At 39.1% G+C, this 21,775-nt stretch overlaps 1 protein-coding gene across 2 annotated transcripts in view; it reads left to right on the top strand.

Annotated features, from left to right (window-relative positions):
• alk (ALK receptor tyrosine kinase) overlaps positions 1–21,775 on the top strand; it is a 400,486-nt gene that overhangs the window by 298,529 nt on the left and 80,182 nt on the right. For both annotated transcript variants that reach the window (XM_005738755.1, XM_013912312.1), the window contains exon 5: positions 12,785–12,918. In XM_005738755.1, coding sequence (XP_005738812.1) covers positions 12,785–12,918 — 134 coding nt within the window. The remainder of the gene's footprint in view (positions 1–12,784; positions 12,919–21,775) is intronic.

Below are 21,775 nucleotides of genomic sequence, written 5' to 3'. Positions count from 1 at the left end.
CACTCCCTTGTGCTTCCTATTAAAACATAAAAAAACATTCCTTTCATAGAACCCAGGGCCTAAGGTTTACAAGTAAACACCACTTAAATATTCCCTTTTAGTTTACAATATATAGGCAGCCTGATTTGAGCCTGAGCATTGAAGAAAACATGAAATAGAAATCCAGTGCATTCATCATCATGTACTGTAGCCCCTTTTCATTGTTTATTCATTAATGTTTTGTGTATACAAAAGAACGTACAGCTTTAAAGCTGGTAAACATACTTAACTGAGGTTATTATCAGAAAAATAATGAACTGTATATATTTCAGGTGCCATCTGGTGCAATAGTATCCTAAGGTCGGTTCCATTTATTTCTGACTTGATTCTCACCTAATTTATTCAGTTATTTTGAAATCCTAATCAACAAGACAAGTATGTTTGCCATATGGATATTGGAATGCGTTCTTCCCTAAAATAGCATCCATACAGATCCCATCTGTGTACGCATCTTTATGCAGACAACCATTAAAACAGAGTTTGTTTTGTTTGTTGTTTGCTTTTTAATTCTTTCTGTAATTCCTTGACAGATTGCTTGTAAACTGTTGGTTAACTGGCCATTAAAGGCCATTGAAATAAATTATTTTGGTTTGTGCAGTTTACAAACAATCTCAAGTTTTTCCAGCTCGGGGGAATCTCACACATGATCTTGTGTTTCTAGCCATAAATGTGGACTTCATGCTAATGTCTTGAAGTAAAGTTGCATCATTCATAGTTAAAAATAATCCTTATTGATCTCATATTGGGCCATTGTGCCCCACAGTTCATCAACTGTCTAAAATGGCAAACGGTTGAAAGAAATGGTTGCTCTTCATAAACAGGTTAACACAAGGTGATGCGGCTGCCCCGCTCACTGCTCAAGCTGTTCATGTTATACTTTACCAACTTAAGGTTGGAGCTAAATGAAGGGCTGGATGGATAGATGGAATTTAAAAACTGATTTAATTTCAGGTTCGTATATACATCAAATATCTACTAATGCATTAAACTACTGAAAATCTAGTTCTTCTACATAGAGAAAAGGTAGCAAACCTTTCACTAAAAATTTTGTGACTGCCCAGGGACACTCTTTCCCTCTTTCTTCAATCATTTTCCTCCCTGTGTGAGCGTGAAAAGCTTACGCTGGCTGGGCGCTGATGGCCAAGTCAGGCAGCTCTAACTGGTTGTAGCTTTTCACGAACAGCAGTCTGTCAGTTGTCATCTAAAATGGAAGAAATGAGCAAAATATGATGTGGCAGCGTTTTCGCCAAACTCTGTCACAATTCCCATTCTTAGTCACGGTTTAGTCACATACAGGTCTTTGCTTTGAGTGAGTCCTTCTAGATAACGTTTTGGAACTGCGTGGCCCTAAGAGCGGCACATGTCTTTGTATTCATGTCCTTCTGGGTTGATCGGTAGTTCGCTGGAACCTCCAAGGTTTCTACTATAAATGAATACAAGATACTAGTGAAGTGGCTACTTTCTTAGTGAAAAAAATGCAAGTAAAATGTTTGAAGAATAAAAATCTTCAAGCCTCTCATGTCCTTGTTTATGTTCCACCAAGGAGTGCAAAGCAGAATCTGGATGAGCAGTTTCCAGGGCAAACTTTCTGCACATCTGTCCCATGTGCTGATAACAGGGAGAATAGCAGATAGCAGATGTGTTCTTTGCACGTGCATGTGAGGGGAAAATTGTTCTAACATGCAAGGTAACGTGCAATTCTGATGACAGACAAATTATTCAATTAGGAGAGGGTGACTTTGTTCTTTTGTCTTAAGCCATCATCCATTTCCTGTGAACTTAACAGCATTTTTATGTTACAAAGTGAACATGTTTTAATCACAAGTGCTGTCACTCGATTGGAGCAATTTCCTGTGGCTCTGTAAAGGACGAGGGTGCAGTGTAATTGAATTTGGGTCATAATTAAAAAGTGCAAGGAGCCATGTGATCTCTCCCCCACGCCTTTCATCTTTGTAATAGCGCATCAGTTTACATTGAGAGGCCAAGTTTTCATCACAGAAATTAGTAATTTATTGAGGTCTTGCATGCTTTATGTGCCATGCAGGGTAGAGCAACAGCCTTATTAAATTGGATATGCAGTTTAATTTGACATTGACAAGAAAAAAACCCACCAATGAGCTGAGGTTCAGCCATGTACAGAGGAGAATGGGCAGCAAAGGCAAAATAAATGACAAGGCTGATATCAGTTTGCCATGATAATATCCATGAGCATTTCCTTGAATTGAACAAAAAAGTACTTTACATTATATTCGCAAAGAGAAGGTGATTTCCATTTTTTCTCTACAAGCTATTTTAATGTGTCTCTGCGGTTCCTTTAGCCTCCAACTCTGATATTTCCAACTTTTACAACTGCTGTGATATTTCAATCAGCACAATATCATTACTGTGGCTGTTGAGTTGTAACCTCTGAGTTATTCTGAACAGGAGGGTGTAGGTGGAATAACACATCTGATTATAGAACCGCACGAAGAAACCAGCTCAAAAAAAAAAAATCAATGGGAGAGAGGCAATGTAACTAATGGTTGCACGGATAGAGAGGAAACTATAGGAAATTAAATTATAACACATGGGAAAAGACAGAGACAGAAAGCAGCTGGGCTAGCTTCTGACATGTCGTGCCTCTCAACAATATACTGAATAGAATATTATATGACACGTGCATCAACTCAACACTGTGGTTTGGTTTGGCTTAACACTTGCATTGTTGGTTCTTTGTACGCTGGCGAAATATAAAGATGCTACTGCTGCACTCTGTGTAAGTAGCTATGAATAATGGCGTCAGCAGATGTGGAAAATGTTGAGTCAACTGGACTGCTGCTGCTTTTTGGTGTCACTTTTATCCTTGCCATTGCTCACTGCTTATTATTCAAGACAATTACCTTACTGCAGTCCACTACATCAACATAAACAACCACCGCACAGCAGCAATTTATTTATACATAATTTATTTAAAGAATACATTTAATTTTGGCCCATAATGCCTAAAATGAAACAAAAACAATATACCAGCGTGTGACCTGGTAACATTTGAAACAGATTATCAGACGCTGATAGTTTATAAGTTATTACCAGACAGATTGCCCGTAGGAGGTCTCCTCCTGCTATTAATAGGCTCATTAACACATGATTTAATGGTGCAGTTCATTTTAACATTTTAAGTAGCCGGTATTGCATGATAATGATGGGATTGTTTTTCTATGCAAAAGAAATACAAACTTTTTACCTAATCTCCCTGCACTGTTTGTTGTTGAAACACCATTCAACCACTGAAATGACCAACTTGACCAACAAAACACTTTAACATTCATTTAAACAGGCAGAATGTTGAAAGTTAGGATGAAGAGCCTTGAAATCTTCATCTGAAAAGTTTCTCTGCAACTGATGGGTAAATTCACAATTTTCACTCTACAATCACCATTTTACCACTAAATTGTAGGAAGATTTGCCTCAAGTCTTTCTCAAAAGCCAACAGTTGTGTAGTTTTTGATCCGTTGGCATTTGAGTTAGAAGACTGCTATTTACCTGGGAAAAACAGGCAGAAAGAGTTTGGTTTTGTCAGAGTTGCTGCTCTGACAGGAGTTGTTTTTTAATGTTTGTCACTGATTGCATTGTATTTTATCTGCCTGTTGAGCCTAGTATTAGGTGGAGGAGGGCGCCTACTGACCAATTATGAGTGGCTGATTACATCTGATAAAGGCCATTTATTTAGCAGCCTGATATGTAAATCAAGTGCCAAAGTAAAGGTAATGAAAGAACTGTGTGTTGAGAAAAATATGATGAATTTATAGCTGCAACATAAAAACAGAGAACAAGTCACACACATAAACATACTTGTACAAAGCCAGCTGGTCACTGCAGTGGAGAATCAAACTGAATGTGACTTTTTTGTGTGTTTCAATGGTATGATCCCACACACCATTGGGCCACTGGGAGAGTTTCTTCTCCTCCAGATGGACAGGCTGCCCCTGGTTATTGAGGCTCTTCTGTCATGGTGACAAAATGAACTGGTGCCTTTTTTTTTGCAAAGCTCAGATACTTTTCAAATAAATTCTGAAGCCTGCGAAAATTGGCAAGAGATATCAGAGTGCAGATGGGCAGTTAACTGACGAAACCTGCCTGTCACCATTGAATAACAAGATACATAATCCTGTTTCATAAGCTTTTTTTTCTTTTTTTGGGGTCCACAACCTTCTTCTTCATAACACCAAAGTCATTCTTTTTGTGTTGCTTTGTCTGCTGGAACCCCAGGAGATTTAATATTATAAGAACAGTAACCAATGGACAAATAGCAAATAGCTAAACATCAGTTGGGCTTCAATCATAACTCACTGATGCTCAGCCTTTTACTGTAGATCATCATTTAACTCTAACTGTTAAGTAACATGTTCATAAGGTCAGCAAAACGTGAGGTTCACTGTGTTTTCTTTTTTAATCTTGTGTATTTTATGCAGCGTGCTCAATGGTTTGAACTCATTTCATTTGGATTGTGATTTCCAAGCTAACGTCCACCCTGTGTGCTAAAACAATTTACTGATGACGGGATCTTCGACAGGGGATGCCAAAGATAACATTTCATTACAAGACTGTAATCATTATCAGATCTGATTTAACACTTGCTCAGGACATTAGCAAAATGTGTTCTCTACAGAGCTGAAGAAGGAAGCTCAGAAAATGAAAATGGGGGTGACTGTAGGCCTGCCATTCTTTTGATATATAGCCGTCATGTACATCTAAAGAGAAATATCCCAGTCATCTTTTAATCACATCATACCCTTCACCGTTCCTTTCTAAAGTTCTCTATTAAATCATTTCAGATCAAAGTACTTATGGTCAGCAAAAATTCCATGTACAGTTTCACCATTAATTGTAGCAAATTTTATTTTAGTTTTGTGTTGTGGAAATGCAGATACAAGAAAGATAAGCGTGCATTACTGCAAGTATTTTTTAAGCTTGTCCTTTCTCTTAGAGTTATCTTTACATAAATGATCTGTAATATTTCCCAAACGGTGCAGGAAGTAGCCGGGCTGTTTTCTGGCTGCTGTGCTTGAAAACAGCTCAATTGAATTCGACCCTTTGAGTCGAACCTAAAATAGCGACTTCACCAAATAGAAACACCAACTCCGCTAATGCGTCTTTGCAGCGGGGCGTGGACGGCGGCATGACTGCGGGGGGAGGTGGACACACCTGAGCTGCATCGGCTCGTCACACCTACCCTGCATATAAAAGGACTAAACTCGGTCCTGACTGGGTTGCTGTTGTTGTTGATGTGCGCGGCTGGCAGCTGAAAAGCTGCAGCCGAGAGTGTAAAGTTGCGACAACGGGGAATAAAATGTGTGTGAAAGTGAAGAATGTGATTAGGTTCATCATTCTCAGTCTTCAATTTAGAGTTGAAAGTTATCATATTTTGTCTTACGTGTGTATCAATATAGACTTTATCGCGTTTTTTGAAAGTGATCATCATAAAAAAGAACATTTTAGTTAAAAAATTACATTTCACTTCACTGTTTGACTTCTTGCCCCATTGGCTAGGTTGTGTGTAATCAAGGTGGAGTATACCTTGAGTATACTTTATTCAGGCATGGCCATGAACTCAGGCTGAGCACAGCAGCTCAACCAACACCCTGCTACATATCCAAACAGTTATATCTTTTACACCTTGCTATTTAAACCGAATTAGCCTGCCCACAGCCGCTGAGCACCAGCAAACCACTTTGCAGCTTACCTCAACTCCAGCTTCACCATTTCATGCTGTTTGTGACTAAATTATTTTCATATATTTTGTCACTAATGTGGTTTATCCTTGGTCTTGGTCCCGCTCTCCCTGCTTCTGACCTTTCATGACTCCAAACAGAAGGGATAAGAGGACAATTAATTATTGCTCATGGAGTATAACTTATTGGAAAATCCATCATAGATCCAGGTTTCAAAATGGAAATGAAACTGCCAGGTCAAAAGAGAAGTTAGTGTGCAGTTATCAACACATCAGCTCTATCTTTGAGTATTCATGAGCTTCTGGGAAAAGGCACATGTGTTTTCAAAAACTTCTGCAATTCACATATCCTGTAATTACTGTAAACAAACCTTTCTGAAGTAGTCACATTGCAGTAAGAGGTGTGGCCATTGATTACCCACTTGGTCTGCCTTTGGATTTTTTTTTTGTCTCTGTTTTTAGGCCATCTGAAAATACCACACTGACATGAATCCCTGGTGGACTCACTTGCATCCTGTTTCTTTTTTTTCCCTTTTAATCTGGGGTTGTTTGTTTGCTTGGGTTTGCTTTCATCCTCTGTAATTTGCTTGGGGCAGATTGTTCATTTTTCAGTCACTGAATAATTTGCTCTGCACTGTAAATGCAAGATAGCTGTATTCAGGTGTGACTCATCTGAATGTACAATGGCTAATGCTTGCTTTGAGTGCGATCCCAAGTTTTAGTCTGCAAATTATGTGAAAGCCTCGTGATTACTGTCGTCTAAGCTATTCTTCCAAAGTTGATAGTGTTCACAAACTGCCAAAATCAAGCAATTTTGTTATTCACTGTCTAAAAGGTATATATTTGTTGATACCAAAGTTTGGCTTCCTAGAATGAGGTGTATACGGAGTTATTTTTCCCACATAACAAATTTTTTATTTTTTAAATCTTGGAGACATCTTTGAGAGAGAGATTAAAAACATGTCCCTAATATGAAACAACCCTACTTATCTCATCCACCCTATCAGTCTAGTGGCATTACAGCATAACAGATACCATTCAAAAGCGTCCTGCACTTCTCCCTGCGTGGAGAAGTGGCATTCATTCAGCTCGGCTATGTCAGGCCATTCAGTCTAATCTTTTCTTGACATATTGGCTTAAGCTTGTTGTGCACTATGCCATTTGACAGTCAAAATCAATGTGGCTTAAATAGAGATCCCCCCCCCACCCACCTCTGAAGTCCTTAAACCCAGTTGCCTCCATGCTTACCTATTTTGTACGAGCATCATTTTCAATCAATCTCATCTTTCCACCATGGAAAAAAAAATACCACTTCGATCTAAAATAGCCAGAATGATCAAAATCACTGCCTATGTCTCTTAGGGGGTAGAAATTCCATTACCATGTAAAGCAGTTTCCATTTCTGTTCCCCTTCCTTTGGTTTTACTGCAGATACATTCAACAGAGTACTTGGACTCTGAAAAACCTTTTCCATTCTTTGCACTCAGACTTGAGGACCCAAGTTAAATGGCTTTGCCAATACTATAGGCTGCATTTTGTTATTACCGGCATATTATAGTTTCATTTTTTCTGCCATAGAATGACTCGTTTGGTTTCTACAGAGAGCCGCTCAAGCAACAGGAGATATTGTTGAGTTTACTAGTTTATTGAATGAGCATATTTCTGATGTAAAAGACAAAAGTGCAGTAATTTCTCCTCTCTGGCATATTTATGCAGCTTAGCTGTGTTTCTTTCGTTCCACTTTTGACAACAGATATGTAGCATTTCATCATAAAGGAGTAAAAATACTTAATGAAAACATCACCAAATTGCTGTAAGCTTTGGACGTCTGTCCTATATTTGTAAGAAAACAAAACGAAATCCTCCCTCATCTACGTCTTATAAGCAACTATATGAAACATTTAGGTTTAAAGAAAGTTCTATGGGTTACAAAGTTTAAAACTTTTTCACCTGCACCAAGTGTTTTAATTATCTAGGATAAAGCTGTAAGGACAATTATGTAAAAACAGTATACAAATGTGCTCTAATAGGGTCAGAGGTTAGCTGAAATAAGGCCCAAGCAGACAGTTTGGGGCTACAGCTGCCTGTCTTGGCACCCCTGTCACTTTTGGAGCTGGCCTCTAGTGGCCATTTGAGGGAATGGAGTATTTGCCAGGCCTTGATATTGCTACTTAAATCATTTTTCTATATTTTTATCAACTGAATTTAATCATATGACCAAACAAAATCGAATCTAGACCGTATCTTCAGTCCAACTCGGGATCACCCACACACATGGACAATAGTCCTGTATATGAGGCAGTTATAAAGCTTGTCTCTGTGCAGTATGCTCACTCTGGCAGTGTCCACCTCACAGCATTAGGGAAGCATTACCACACTGAAAGAACATACAACATAACTCACGTCTTTGTCTATTGTTTGTCCTGCTAGATGACAGTCACAGATAATGCAAAACAGAACCCATAACAAATAAGTCGTAATGTGGTTAGGACATAAGCAGCCTACGAACACACACATGCACACACTCACAACAAATGAAAATTAAAAGAGCTACGTTAGCCAGAGCAGAGCACTAAGGGAGCATAAATGAAAAGCATTATGAAATGAGAATTGTCAATTGGCAGCAAAGATTAGTCAGTCTGAGCTGTTTTGTTCTGTTTTCCTGTGGTGAAGAAAACATTCCCATCATGAGAGAGTCTTTGAAAAAACAGCAGTCTGCACAAAGGTCAGGTGATTTTAAATAACCAGCAGGCCTTTATGACACAGAGGACCATAATGAGCATTATTAGCATCTGCACTCAGATTAGTCATGTATATCTATTTCCCACATGAGGGGTGTTTATCATCCATTATCTTTTTTTGTATTTTTATTTAGGGCTACTGTGCCTCGTATGGTATACTATTAATTAGATGTAAATGTTTGACTGATGTATTCTGGCAGCTCTTTTCGTATCCACCGGTTTGTTAATGAGTCCCGTGAGTGCCAGCACAGACATAGCATGAAAAACATGAAAATAATTGAGTACACTAAGACTTGCACAGAATTTTATCCTGTTACTGGACAGAAATCAAGTTTGCAATTTCCAGACACATCTTAAAGCTAATTCCTCATCAGTCTCGAGACAGTGCTCTATATTGATAAAGCAGTTTTGTTTTAGGAGTGTTTTGTTCCTTTTTATTAAAGTGAAAAGGCTGAAAAACCCTGAAAATTCATATCGTCATTCATAGTCAGATCTTTGTTATCACTGTAGCTGTTGAGTTCTGGTCCATCGTGTTTCTTTTGAGCATTATTGAGGACACTTTTTGCTACTACTGAAGAACATAATAGGGTCCGTCATTCTTAAATAAACTAACTTCAGAACCAGTAGAAGTCTTCCTAAATCTGTCCAACCAGCCAAACGAAGTAAGTGGGTCAAGTCCTCCACTAGCTAACTAGCCAAGAACACCAAAAACACTAAGAACTTAGCAAAACAGCTGAAAACTTAAATTGCTTATGATCACATTGGAAATGGTGCAGTATACGTCCATGCTAAATTATAGGTTTTACTAATTTTGTCTTTGAATATATGAATCTAACTGGACATGAGGTGAGTAGTGTTGAATTGATCTATTTTAAACATCCCTGCACAATAACAAGCCTATTGTTATCATGTAGCCAAACCATTTCTATATTTAGCTGAGCTGGTGGTGAATTTAGCAAGATCATGTGTATATTACTTAGTTGGCAAATCATTTCAAGGTTATCAAGGAGACAGTGGCAGCTCTTATCTAGGGTTTCATTTCCTTCTTATTAAGGGGAATGACAGGTAGCAGGTCCCATACCGCAGAGCTGTTCTCTAATGGTGTACTATGGTGCTGTAACATCACTTCCCATCTTCCCTCCACTGTGAGCAGTGTCTGGGTGAAAAGAGGGGCAGAGAGATGGTGCGGAGACGGTTTAGCGAAAAGTAAATGGAAAGAGGTGAAAGCACCAGAAAGAGGGAGGACAGAGGAGAGGCAATGCAACATAAAAAAGAAGGGGGGGAAACATAAGAAGGAAAGCTGGTGAAAGTAGCAACGCGAAGCCTGCTGAGTTCGAGCGCAGACATTGGGGAAATCAGAAAAGCTCAGAGCCTGTTTGTGTAGTGGGGGCTTGTGTGTGCATTCATATTTGCTGTACTCTTACTAGCACGATTCTACCCAAACAAAGCACAAAATAAACCCCAAAATAAACACAGACAGCTCCCTTTTACCCAGTGCACTTGTCATAATTGAAAGCTAGAGACCTGCTGAGATCTCTCAAAATAACATCACTAATGGTCTAAGGCTTAAAACCTTTATAAAGCAGTGAAAGTGTTTGGTTTTCTTAATCCTTGTGTGGAAATAGATCTAAGTTACCTAGGTGTGGGGAAATAAATCTGTGAAAAGAAACACAAGGCTTCCTACCAATGCATTCCCATTGACTCCAAGGTCTTCTATTATGGTGGAAATCTACTTTTTTAGCCCGGAGGTGTGCATTATTTTCTATAGTATTTCATTTACTTTCTTCACAACCACTCAAGATTTGACCACAACCTACCATACTATTTTTCAAAGTTGTTAGAAATGAGCAGTCTTAAGAAGGAAATCTTTGTGTGGTCACTGAAAATGTCTCAAGACTCATATCAATGAGTTGAAATCACAAGACTCGGATTTCTATTTAATGAAAGACTTCATGGACAGCCAGACTTCCAGGGAAAAAAAAGAAAATATATATAATTTTTCCAGATCCATGTCTTTGGGTACCTTTTAAAAATGGTCAATAAATACAATCTCTGGCTCTGGGGAGGCTAAAAACACCTACAATACAGAAACTAGGCTTGGACTCCCAATGCAATAGTCAAAAGCATAAACTTTAGTATTTTTACAATAAAGATATACTTTTTACTTTAGTAGTTCCTCCAACTAACACCTGATTTATGTTCAGCACTGTCCCCTTTGGCGTTTCCGGGTACTGTTTCCCCACAGTTTTCGAATTTATCAGTGGGAGGATAACAATGTTATGTCACAAATGTCATCAAATTCCTGGAAGGAGATTGCTGAAACTATTGGAATGGATGTGAGGGGATGTACACTGAAGTGGAAAAACTAGAGGTACAAAAGTGTTTGACAAAAACAAAGAACGAGGATCCAGGAGGGGAAAAAGCTTTTATCGGCTGGCAATCCATATAAAACACCAGGACACGACCACATGGTACTTAACATGTAATGCATTGGCGAGCAGTGGAGTCTGAAAATGTTTGTTTTGTTTTCATAACAAAAGTAATAATTAAACTTTACAATTCCTCCCAAACTGCAGTAAGTTACACCTTCTCTGACCGAATAAAGTGCTGCAAAGATGTGCAAATAATTAGCTGAAAATGAGTTTCTGTACACCTGCCTTTACTTGGCACATCTGACCTTATCAAAGAAAAGCAAGATTTATATAACAAAACAAATTTATTTTGATTTGCTTACATCATTTTCCGGTGTTTTTATATCTTCACCAGAGCCATGTGACAGCAGGACATTCTCTTATAATTCTTTATAACTGTTTTGTTCTTTTCGCTCATACCGAGGCTGCTGGCTTGTGCCTGGCTGCCTTTGTTTTGCCTCTTCAAAATGTCCATGTTCAACTGGATGAAGGGTGATTTAAGATTTGGATCAGCTGTTTTGGTGTAAAATATAAGCGATTATCTGCCTGCACCCCTCTATGCATGTTATGCATGCATGAAAGGGACCGGCTCATAATCAGACGTTTGTGAAACTGACCGGCCAGCTACCAAATCAGGGCCAAGAATTCCAACAATTCGCCATTTCCGGTCCCTGGTTGGTGGATGCCTCTCTACTTATTTTTTAGCTTCAGTGTTAGTTTTATTATTTCAGTAATGTTATTAACTCCTGACTTTCGCCGTCACGATCCTGTGTTTGTCAGTGGATTGGCAGCGTGTGGCTTATCTGTGACATAAACTTGAATCACAAAAACATTATTACAATTTAGTTCAGTCTAAACACAACATATTTGCTTTTGTTTTCACTTGTATTTTCTGTTATTTCAGGAGTTTTTTTTAGATGCACATTAAGATGCACAAAAGATTAATTAAAAATGTTATCTATAGTATATAATTCACAGAAGTCTATTAAATAACAGCTAAATATATGTTCCATTATGTGAGAGCATGAGCATTGTAATGTGCTGCAGTCGATGCAACATGTCAAAGATGTAGTTAATAAAATATGTATGGTCTATGCATGGTGTAGCTTTTCCACCTGTTACAATTGTATTAATAATACAACATATAGAACTTTTGTAGCTCTCTGTAGCCTTTGTGCTGGTGTGTCTATGTGCAGGTGTGGCATACTTGAATTTACGATCTCATCAGGGAAGTAGCTGTTCACAGGACATTAACTATACATGTTGTCATGATTTGTATGTAGGGATGGGCAGGAGACAGGAGGAGGGGAGAGAGAGGGAGAGAGAGAGATTGTTGATGAGCTGGGAGCCAAAGAGAAATCAGCACAATTTGCTTAATAAAATTAGGGACAGTTGAACTGCACAAAGCCAGCTGGGCGCTTGAGGGAAAACAGCATTCGGTGCAGGACTTTCAGCTCACTAACACACTAGAACTTGGCCTCAGTGTGTTGGCGATTCTTGACCACACACTTTCTGTATTTGTGGCTTCAATCCGTAAGCGTGTGCCGGCTTCACACCGCTTATTGTAATCTTTCAACAAGGGCGCCACCTGACACCTGGCCACCTCTAAAACCTCCTCTACACCTGCAGAGTCTGGGTGGCCTCAAAGGGTGGGCCATGCATCACCATGCAAAGGAAGAAAGGGACCCTCCCAAAATGGAAGGGAATGAGGCAGCTACCATGTCAGCCTCCAGTGCAGCCCTGGACAGTCCCACCTCCGTCGTCCAGGCTGAGCAGGCCCAAGCTACACTCACTCCTCTCAACCGCAGCCGGTGTAGGTTTTTCTGTCAGCCATGGTGTCTGCTCTTCGCACTGATCCTGCTCCTGCTTTCTCTTCTTGGCAGCTGGGCAGTGGTCCACCTGACGCTGGGGGCAAACGGAGGATCACCTTTTCGGATCTCAGCCAGCTACGATCAGCGGATCCCGCAGGATGATACGGCCACCATTGAGCCCCACTTCACCACCAACTGCACCATGGGTAAGTAGCTGCCACTGATGTGTGTGTGATGTGTTTCGTTGCTGTTGTAAAAGTTAATTAAAGTTAATAAAGATATATAATGAAAGTTATTTGCTGCAAGATTAATTACAAATCTATCCAAACTGATAGAAATCAATATATCTCGTAATAAAATTTTGGGATTCTTACGTTTTCAGTCGTTCCCTTGTTTTCAGATGCGTATGTGGACAAATGTGTCTCACATGTCTGCAGAGTGACTGAGTTCTTAAACATGTCAAAATGGAAATTGCATAGTTACACTCAGTCATTTTTAACTTCATTACAGCATGTTGTCGAATGAAATGCGTAGGCTGGTCTAGACTGGAATAATATCCTTCTCTGTCAACCTCGAAAGCTCCTCAAAATTGAGTTAATAAAACTGATTCAATTTCCTCTGAACTAGATGCAGAAGCACAGCAGACTTTCCTCAAACATGTAACATGTAGAAACACAGATAAAGTCCTTGTTTCCTCTAACTGGCAGATGTTTGACGGGCAGAAAAGTGCAAATCAGCACCTGTTTGTCACACCAACAGCTGATTTACTGGAAGAGAATGCTTTAATCTGCATGTATAAAATGTCTCTATTTAAAAAAAGAAATCACATTTTTTGTCAAAAGCTGTGGGATTTTTCCTAGTATAAGTTTTTAAAAAGCAAGGGTTCGTTTCAGGCTTATTTAGGAAAACTTGTTTACCCAACCAGCTCAGAGACCACAGAACCCACATAAAAAGAAATAATCAAGTTAAGAATGACCAAGAGAAATGGTTCACCATTAGCTTCTTGTAATCAAATAAATTAAATCTTGAAATTGGCAGCAACACACTGCCAATTTATGTATTACAACATTATATTTATAATGAGAATCCAGCATTATCACGTCACTTTTGTTCTTGTTATTTAAACTCGTGTTTAAACTGCTGTTCTGGCCATTTTATCCCCTTGATGTTTTTCTAGTCTTTGGTCTTGTTACAAGTGATGCTTTAAAAATGTTTTCTTGTTACCTTTTTATGCACATATTACGTGATAACTAGAGCCCCTGCAACAAACTGCAGTGTTACCTTTTTTATTTAAAAGACAACAAATTTACAAAAAGAAGAAAAAAATCGAATTTGCATTTATAAAATTTGGGCTTCTTTCTAAGACTCGGTGTCATCGTTTGGCAGCTGTAGTAGCTTGCGGGGACTCTTTCCATTTTTACTTTTTACTTTTTCCACACACTTTTTTTCTGCCAATCATTTAAAGCTCTGAGATATTCTTTCAGGCACAGCATGTTAAATATCTGCCCACAGATCTTTAGCTGGAGTGCCATTCTGAAAGCTTCAGCTTGAATTTCTTCAAGTACTTTAAGTTGGACTTTGAGGTCTACATTGGAGCTTTGTCATATTGTTAAAGCCAGCCTCCTTTCACACTTCTCAACTGACTGCATGACATAGCACTCATAATTTGCTTTTAATTAGAGGAATTCAATCTGGGCTCTATTCATGCAATCCTTCATGTGCCATTGGTTATCATACATGCCAAATCTGAATATATCCACACCCACACTTGACAGCATGCAAGGTGTTATTTTAATCAAACTCCAGTCATTCTTTCCTCCAAAAATGTGGATTAAGATTTTGAATTCATAATGTCTGCAGCATATGATTTTAAAATGATTAAGATTTTGTTTTTGTGCTGAATTTTGTAGGGAAGTCAGTCTTCCATATATTGTGCCCGACTTTCACATTTTCGTTTAAGGACATTTTGCAAAGTGGAAAAAAGCTGGCAGCTTTCTCATATCTTTCAGATGCCTTTTTCTGCTTTCGAGGCATCAGTTATCTTCAGTTTCTTCAGTGTTTACTCCCGGGAGCCTAAACAGTCAGAAAATTTATGAAGCTCATTGTCAGCAGCTGACAGATGATCTGATCTTACAGCTCCAAACAAGTCAGTTTGGACCTAATTAAGGTCATGAGTCAGAAGGTTCTGAAATTTAACAAGTGACAGGCTGACTGAACTTTTCTACATGCTACAATTATATGCCATGTTTTTATAAGTAACGTGAATTTACATTTGACGATTGTTGCATTATTGAACTGGTTGTTTTTACTTCATTCCACTTCAAAAAAATCAACACATGTGCATTTTACCTTTAGCTGCACGTAAACAGTTCTTCCCACGTTTGTGTCGTAGTGATTTCTGGCCACTGATTCTGGGTGGATCACTTGAACAAAGACCTGCACTGCACTTTATATTTGACTGCTTGTTATGCTGAGCACTGGAATGCAGTCAAGTGATCCTTTACCTTGTAGTTTTGTATTAAAAAATACAGCACATCTTTTAAAAAAAAGAAAAATGGTGATCATTCCCAGGGGCCTTTTTTTAAATTCAGAGAGATGCTCACAGTCCAGCAAATGTAATCCCTTCTGCTTTTATGGAGGGAGAGTCTCTTTGCACTCTGCAACAATGAAATGGCTTTTATGCTTGGTCAATATTTAGCTCCAGGTGAAAGAGGAAGATTGCACCGCAGGAAAGACTTGTCTTGTGGATTTGTCTTCAGATTTGGTTTAAATAAGGTGTTTAAACTTGAGTTTGGTTCAAAGGTGTATTTGGTTATCAGCTATGTAAATACATTTGTGTATATGAGTGTGACAAGAGAGGAAGTAAGAGAAGGAGAGGAAATGCAGTTCAGTTCAGTGCATATCTAGTCTTCACTAGGGGTAAGTCTTCCCTTACCCCAAAATTCTCTTTGTAAACTGAATCATTCAATCAAATGCTGCTAATGAAAGTGCAAAATTTTAAAAACATATAATTAGCCTAACTTCACATCAATCAAAACAATTTCCATCTCACTTAAAACAGAAGTGATTCTCCAGTGGGTCTTTGTGTAACTGTTACAAAGAGTATGATGCTGCTCATGCAAATCCAGCTTTAGTTGAACAGTATCTAATTGTTCTTTGTTTTGGGTTCACCCTGTTCCTCTTCCCTGACAGTGCATAAGCTCTGGCTGATAGACAGAGAGAAAAAAGCATGCAGACGTTCCACGCTCTCTTCGGGCACCACCTGGGTCCCTAGTGCAACACCCACGACACACATCCCACTTCTAAACAAAGTCCTAATCCGTCTCGGCACGCTCGCCGTGTGGCCTCACCACATTTCGTGGTGTTCTCAACCTCCCCCACTTTTTCCTCCAGCACCTGTCACAAACCTGAGCTCAAATTACCTCTCTTCTCAGAACATGAAGCCAGAGTGCTCCATTAAGGCTCTCACACTAAATCCCTGACAAATACACTCGTTTGCTTTATTTGTTCTAGTCCCTTGCACTGAAACGTTGCTAATTACTACTATTAATGACCTCCATTATCAAGCTTTTGGGGTGAATAGCTGTAAGACTGATCCAGACTTCGGTGATTAATTGTGTTTAATTTGGTCCCAAAGGTTTGAAGTTTTAATTTCAGCAGACAGGAGGCTGTGGACACAGACTGTTGGTACTGTTATGGTTGCGTAACAATTTCCTTTAGACTTGGAAGACTTTTTTTAAGAAACGCATGATTCGGTCTGACAGTTTTAATTCACTGATTCACTCATTATTTGATTTTTTAGCAGGTCTGCCTTGAGATATTCTGTATTAGCGGAATGGATGTATTATTTATAATCATTTAGCTAATAATTCATCTAAATACGATGCATTCAGTTGAAATTACTTCTCCTTTTCATCTTTTGCACCTGATTTGTAATTTTGACAAAGTCCATTTCCTCCTCTTTAGTTGTTTTCATGGGCAGAAAGGCAGCGATTACTCTAGCTAGTGAAGTGCATGGAGATAGTCAATAGAGAATAAATAAATGGAGCAGTGTCTGACTTCTTTCTCCATACCCTTCCACTTTAATTAACTCATCAGTCACTGGACCAACAAGCAATCCAATTTGCTGCCCTTAAAGTGACTTGTGTGGCTGTATGCCTATCTCCAGTGCTCATCCTTCTGACAGGAAGTTAGAATCCTACCTTCTGCCAGTATTTCTCTTTATGGTTGTCGCATATCTGTCCAGAGAACATAATCATTCAAACTCAGCAAACATGTCAGCAACACTCTTAACCTGAGAGTAAATAGACACTTCTGTGATGACTGACAAGCTCATTAACAGATTGTGTCAATAGCAGATTTGACTTTTTCCTCTGTGACAAGCCAGAAGGTCACGTTTGCCTTAACGTCTATAACAACGTTTATCTGCTCAAGTGCATAATTCTGTGTTTGTGCTCATGAATTACCCCACAAACTGTCACAATTCATTTTTCCAATTGGACAATGAGTAGAGTGAAGGCAGCAGCGAACCCTTAGGGAATCTGAACCACTGACCTCCTCTTCCTTGGTCCATTTCCTTAACCACTACACCATGCTGCCGCGGGGCATTAATGGAGCGTTACAGCAAGTCTATACTTCACGATTAGGTACACAGCACCATGAAGTGTCCCTAGGCCCATCAATCAAACATGGCCCTGTGGAGAATGCTATGAGGGAAATGGGTTTGGAGAAAGCTACTGTAGTGGACAGAGTGTGGACATGTGGAAGGATGGTTGATGGTATTTTATAATGGAAAAAACCATTCACTTTATAGCAGGACATCAGGCTTTAATTTAGATTTCTATTTCACTTTGGCTCTTTGAGTGCATGAAATAAACTCTCAGCCATATATCTGCACCGTATGGACTACAGTACTGGGCCACCTACACAATACACCTACAAGAGCTGCTCGGCCGCAGAAACCCATGCCATGAAGCTCCTGATGGAGAGTTTTTGTGTTAACGTCGATGTCAAAAGAGGTTTGGAGCTTTACAGTTATTGAGTCAGCAGAGCGTTGGCGCCTCAGCAAACAGCAACTGATCTGTAACTTTCTGTTGTCTGCCACTTAAGTTACAGTAAGATAAGTTGCTGTAGTTCCTAAAGACTTCCACTTTGCAATAATACCACTTGCTGTTGCTCTTTGAATATCTACAAGGTAAGAAATTTCACAAACCTACTTGTTCCATGTAGACCATTTGGCTAGGTCCTTGATTTTATGTAACTCTAGCAGGACTAAAAATACCTGAATTAAAAGACTAAGCGGTGTGGCCCAATATTTTAGTCCACATAGTGTCAATACGTGTATATTACACCCCTAATGTTGCACTAGGCAGCTTTCAGGCCACAGCTCCAAATAATATCAATACTATTGTTTCAAAAGTGTTTTTAAGCCTTAAAGGGATTAAATAAAAATTAGGCTGCTGATGATGCCACATGTGTCATCTCCTTCTAAAACAATATGTATACCAAATTTCACAACCTCCAATGCAATTGCTAAGATTCTTCATTAACATTAACCTCTTGCTGGAGCCAGTATGATGTAGACACAGTATCCTCTATTGTTGTGTGAATCTCACTCTTGCAGCCTCAAGCTGAGCATATTGTCTGGTGCAAATTTAGTTTTATCAGCCTTTTAGATTGATGTGGTGGTTCATGCTTTTTTTTTTTATAATGTTTCTTCAGTTCATTAAGGTTTGCAGGCATTCATTCATGCACAGCTTTCTTAAGGTACCATGACAGCATGTCAGTCAGGTTGAGCTCTGAACATTTGGGTGGGCCATTCGATGATACATCACTGTCTTGTCGCATAACCAAATTTCAGCCAAGCTTTCGCTCCAAAACAAACCTAAGTCATTACCCCTCCACCACCGTGCATAACAGTTGGTATGAGGTTATTATTCCACAATTCATTTTTCTTTAGCAGCAACTTTGAAAATGTAAAGAGATTTCTCCTGGGAGTATTCCCGAGTAAGCCTTGTTCAGTCTTTCTCTAACTCTACTGTCACTGTTTTATTTTAACATTATCTAACCCATTCACTCAGTGAAGCAGTGGGCAGCCATTGGGCGCCCGGGGAGCAGTGTGTAGGGACGGTACCTTGCTCAGGGGTACCTCAGGGTAGCTGTTCAGGGGAATCGAACCCCCGACCTTCCGATCATGGGGCCACCACTCTACCTACTGAGCTATCCCTGCCCCCTCACATGACTGTATGGTCACAACAACAACAAAGTAGCTACTCTGCTTGATACTCCTTTTTCAGTCAAAACAAGCATCAAGTGTTCTATTTAATAAGATATGAAACACAATTTCAACCTGTTAGGGCCATGAATGTCTCTACAGAATTTCATATTTGTTTGATTACTTTACTTTCACTCTGATTAGGAAATTAAGAGTTAGACCGACTAACCAGCCAACCAACATGCATTGCCATATTGCCATACCTCTAACAAGGACAAAACCACAAAATGTACACATCCACATGCGTAACTCTTTCAGGCTGAGCTTCAAAAATCACAGCTAATCTGTTTTAATATCAATCTAATCATGTCTAATGTAATAAACCAATTTAGTTGGATGTCTATACTGTCTGCTTGCAGTTCATAAACTGTAATATGAAGAAGCATAAATAACATGTATTTAATGCTCTATGGATTAGATATTTAACCCACATAGAGTTCATGTTGTTCAGTGGCAGTTAAACAGTATGTTTGGTGTCAGTTACATACATTAAATATAGTACATTTTTTGTACAGGAAAAAACATTTGGTAGTTATTCTTCTTATCTTATGTTGATAGTATATGGAATTCCCATTAATGTAATTATGTTACCATCTTGTTGATTGATTTACAGGTTGTTTATTGGCTGACACAAATTAGCTCGGCGTGTGGACATATACATTTTTTTCCTGATTCAATGAGTGTCTAATTTCACTCTAAAAGTCAAATAAAATTAAATAATAAAATCAAGTCAAATAATGTTGCTGGGCCACGAGAAAAGACAAAATGTCTGCTGCATTTAATATAGTTTGTACATAATTCCAGTTTAACATTTAATTAAATATAGGACACAAGCTGCTCATCTAATACCAGTGTTCTTCATAATGTACTGTGTTTGTGTGTGTCTGTTTGTGTGAGAGAGAGAGAGAGTGAGAGAGAGATTGGGCAACACCACTTAAAAGGGAAACCCAAATATTCAGTGTAGTTCCTTTAACGTATATTTATAAGGTGATCTTTATATTTTGCAATCACTGGTCCACTGTCCTGTCTGCAGATTTTAGTCCATTGTTATGTGGCTGCTTGGCAACATGATGATATATTGTCTGGTATTAATAAGGAACTTTCAGAAGCATACGATGAACCTGTAATTAGTTTTGGTTGTTCAACTCCTGGTTGTATCAGAGTTTACTAGCAGAGTACGTGTTATACTGTGCCTCACGGTCTGGCTTAAAAGAGCACTATAAAAATACAGCTTTTGATCACAGATCTCTACTTCATAAATAAATTAAGCTTATATTAAAAAGAAGTTATCATTTACTTTGCGTTCAAAGCCTTTAGGAGCCTTGAAGGCAATCAGAAGTCCATCTATTTGTGAGATTTACCTGGAGCTAATTATATGGATATTTCTGTTGATCTTGTATTTTGTTGAGGATACTTTGAAGTCTTTTGAAAACATGTTAGGATCACTGAGAGAATATACGAGGACAAAAAATTTGGAGAAAGTTAAAAACAGGAAAACAAAGCTCATCAATTAACATAAGATACAACTTGCCAAGACAAGAGCCTTTCTGGCAGTACTAAGCTTTATCACATTCTACCTCTAATCTCTTGCCTTAGGCCTTTCTGCAAGCAGCATCCCCTCAACCCAAACTGTGTTTCTGTTGCAGGCACCTTTCCAAGGCAATCTATACAGGCAGTTTCATTTTAAGATATTGAGCAAGTGTTAAATGGCCCAGGGCACCAAGTAGAGTGTTCACAACATGCATACGCCAAATGGAACAGATGTCTGAATCAGCACAAACCTGGCAAAGAGGAGGACATTTCTGGATGTTATGGACTTAAACTAGTATCGACAAAAAGTCAATCAAGTTAAAGCAACATTAAATCTAATTACAGTCTGTAAAGCATATTTATGGATGAAGACTTCTGGGGTGAATCTGTTTATTGAGTTTCTCCTATCCGTTTAATATCAAACAGCGCATTTTATGTAATCATTTTTATGTAGGTACAGAAGGGTTGGGAAGTAGCTTAACCAGTTATTGATTATAGCAACAGAAATCTTTTATTGGTCTATAATGTGTACAGTTCTTAGTATTATCTTAACATAACAGAAGGGAATTTGTGAGGAATTCAGGCCCCAGTGAAACAGGCTTAGGGATTGGTTGGCAACCCCTTGGCAACCTTCAGTCACTATGGAAAAATGTCAACCGGTTGAGGGATACACAAGTGGTTGCTTGAGGTTGGTGGTAGATGCTGTAAAATCAACTGCTAAGGCTCTCATCACGCAGGCCAAGAGACCATTAGGAAACCACTCAGCAAACTCGTGTCACTGGGAATAAATTTGTATTCTCCAACCAGTTGGTGAATGGTTGCTATAGATTGCTAGCAGATGCTAGGTGAAACTGGGTGCAAAGAGGGATACAGCCTGTGACTTTCTTGCGGGTGACAGTGGTAATCTGCTAGTGATGAAAACAATCACAAGGAGATTTTTGGTGCAGCTCCTTTTGGCGCCAGCAACCACTCACAAACAAGTCGGCAAATAGATATTTTTCCCTAGCGACAAGAGGTTGGCGAGGAGTTCCCTGCAAGTTTCCAGGTGTGTGTGACTGAGGCTTTAGCAATCAGACTTTATAAGTTTTATATTGACTAAGTTAAGGCAGATCCACACACACACTTTCAGTAACTGGCAAACCCTGATGGAAAAACATCCAGCACGCCCCTGCGGGCGGTTTATCCTTCAAGCTCGGGTCCTCTACCAGAGGCCTGGGAGCTTGAGGGTCCTGCGCAGTATCTTAGCTGTTCCCAGGACT

The sequence above is a fragment of the Pundamilia nyererei genome, unplaced genomic scaffold, assembly GCF_000239375.1.
Source record: "Pundamilia nyererei isolate P.nyererei 1_Seehausen unplaced genomic scaffold, PunNye1.0 scaffold00086, whole genome shotgun sequence".
Classification (NCBI taxonomy): Eukaryota; Metazoa; Chordata; class Actinopteri; order Cichliformes; family Cichlidae; genus Pundamilia; species Pundamilia nyererei.
The sequence above is the reverse complement of the archived record's forward strand: the minus strand, read 5'-3'. Positions and strand labels throughout refer to the sequence as shown.